The 1,466-nt window shown below is 50.5% G+C and overlaps 1 protein-coding gene across 3 annotated transcripts in view; it reads left to right on the forward strand.

Moving 5' to 3' along the window:
* Positions 1-1,466, forward strand: part of dok1a (docking protein 1a) — an 11,353-nt gene that overhangs the window by 6,267 nt on the left and 3,620 nt on the right. The window contains exons 1-3 of one of the 3 annotated variants that reach the window (XM_008421643.2): positions 7-659; positions 1,052-1,170; positions 1,251-1,361. In XM_008421643.2, coding sequence (XP_008419865.1) covers positions 1,257-1,361 — 105 coding nt within the window. In that variant the 5' untranslated portion in view covers positions 7-659; positions 1,052-1,170; positions 1,251-1,256. Of the gene's footprint in view, positions 1-6; positions 660-1,051; positions 1,171-1,250; positions 1,362-1,466 lie in introns of those variants that run through there. The other 2 variants (XM_008421636.2, XM_008421627.1) reach the window with 2 other exon arrangements.

A 1,466-nucleotide genomic window follows, 5' to 3' on the forward strand; every position in this document is an offset into this window, starting at 1 on the left:
CTCCTCTCGATATCGCAGACCTCCTGCAGAATGCGCATGCGTGCGCATGCGCACTTACTACATGTATGCTATTCTGACATGTATGGCTATCTGACAGAACACCGGAACGTTTCGGATTCCAGGTTAAATCAGGATCTATGACTAATTTAAGGAGAAACGTTTGAAACTGGAAAGCAGACATGATGACGGTCTGCTAAGAAACCTAAAGTGTGAGGAAGAGGAGCGTGATGAAGGTCTGACACGACGCGAGCGCCGGGAGATTGAAGAATCATGTCGTGTCACAAAGGATCACGGAGTCAGAGCTGAGCGGTGGAGGCAGCGTGGTGCTGCGGGGGGAGATGGTGGCCGGGTTACGCAACGCTGAGAGCTGACGGCGGCGTAGAGCGTTTAGCATCATGAAGCGGAAAGTAGGACACGGAGGAAGAGGAGCGGGGAGGAAGAGGAGCAGGGAGGAAGAGGAGCAGGTTTCTGATGAAGGTCTGAGCGGGAGAAACTGCAGGAAGAAACATTTAATCCGAAAAATAACAACAATTATTTAAAACCCGAAGGACTAAAATGTCAGAATGAGATTTTATGAAAAAGCTTTGTAATAATTAGTTTTCATTAGAGCTGAAGCTCCAACCCAGCAGGACGGCGTCGCCCTCTGGTGGCTCCTGCAGGTCATTACACCATTCAGTGTCATTTCATCCCAGATGTTTCAGTCGATCCGTTTAGGTTATAAATGTTTATCCTGTGTTTCCAACACTGAAGCTCGTATGAAGCCCGTAGGCTCTGATCATGATGTTTTGGAGTATTTGTCTGTAATAACGTGGAGCTGCCTGCCAGGAGACGTTTTAACCCCAACATTCATCCGTTCATCCGCGCAGAAGAGGCGCTAATAGTGGAGCTAATGCTACATGTAGCGCTTTGGCTCACTTTGCTAACATTTAGCAAACTTAGCTTCCTAAATTAATTTTGTCAATGAATTCTAAAGTGCTAATTTACCAGCTGTAGTGTAGATGTAGTAATTATAAGTTTAGTAAAAGTGACCAGTTCTGCGTCTGTGCTGCAGGGGGCGCTGACCTGCGGAGGCCCCACCAGCTTCACGGGGAGAAGAAGGTGAAGGTGGTGCGCCTGTCGGAGCTGATCTCCGTCCTGAGGCTTCCTCCCAACGCCGAGGCCTGCCACCTGGTCGGTGCCCGGCCCAGTCCGTCGGTTCCCCCGGTTCTGGCTGGCCCGGCCGGACCCTAACCACTGCTCTCTGTCTGCAGGACAACATGTCCACGTTTTGTGTGGAGACCGAGGACAGGACCCTGGTGTTCGCCGCCCCCAAAGATGACTGCGTGGAGTGGGTGGACAAGCTGTGTCACAGCAGCTTCCAGGTACCAGAACCAACAGAACCAAGAGAACCAACAGAACCCAGATAACCGACAGAACTAACAGAACCCAGAGAACCAACAGAACCCAGATAACCAATAGAACCCAGA

The sequence above is a fragment of the Poecilia reticulata genome, linkage group LG1 (assembly GCF_000633615.1).
Source record: "Poecilia reticulata strain Guanapo linkage group LG1, Guppy_female_1.0+MT, whole genome shotgun sequence".
Classification (NCBI taxonomy): Eukaryota; Metazoa; Chordata; class Actinopteri; order Cyprinodontiformes; family Poeciliidae; genus Poecilia; species Poecilia reticulata.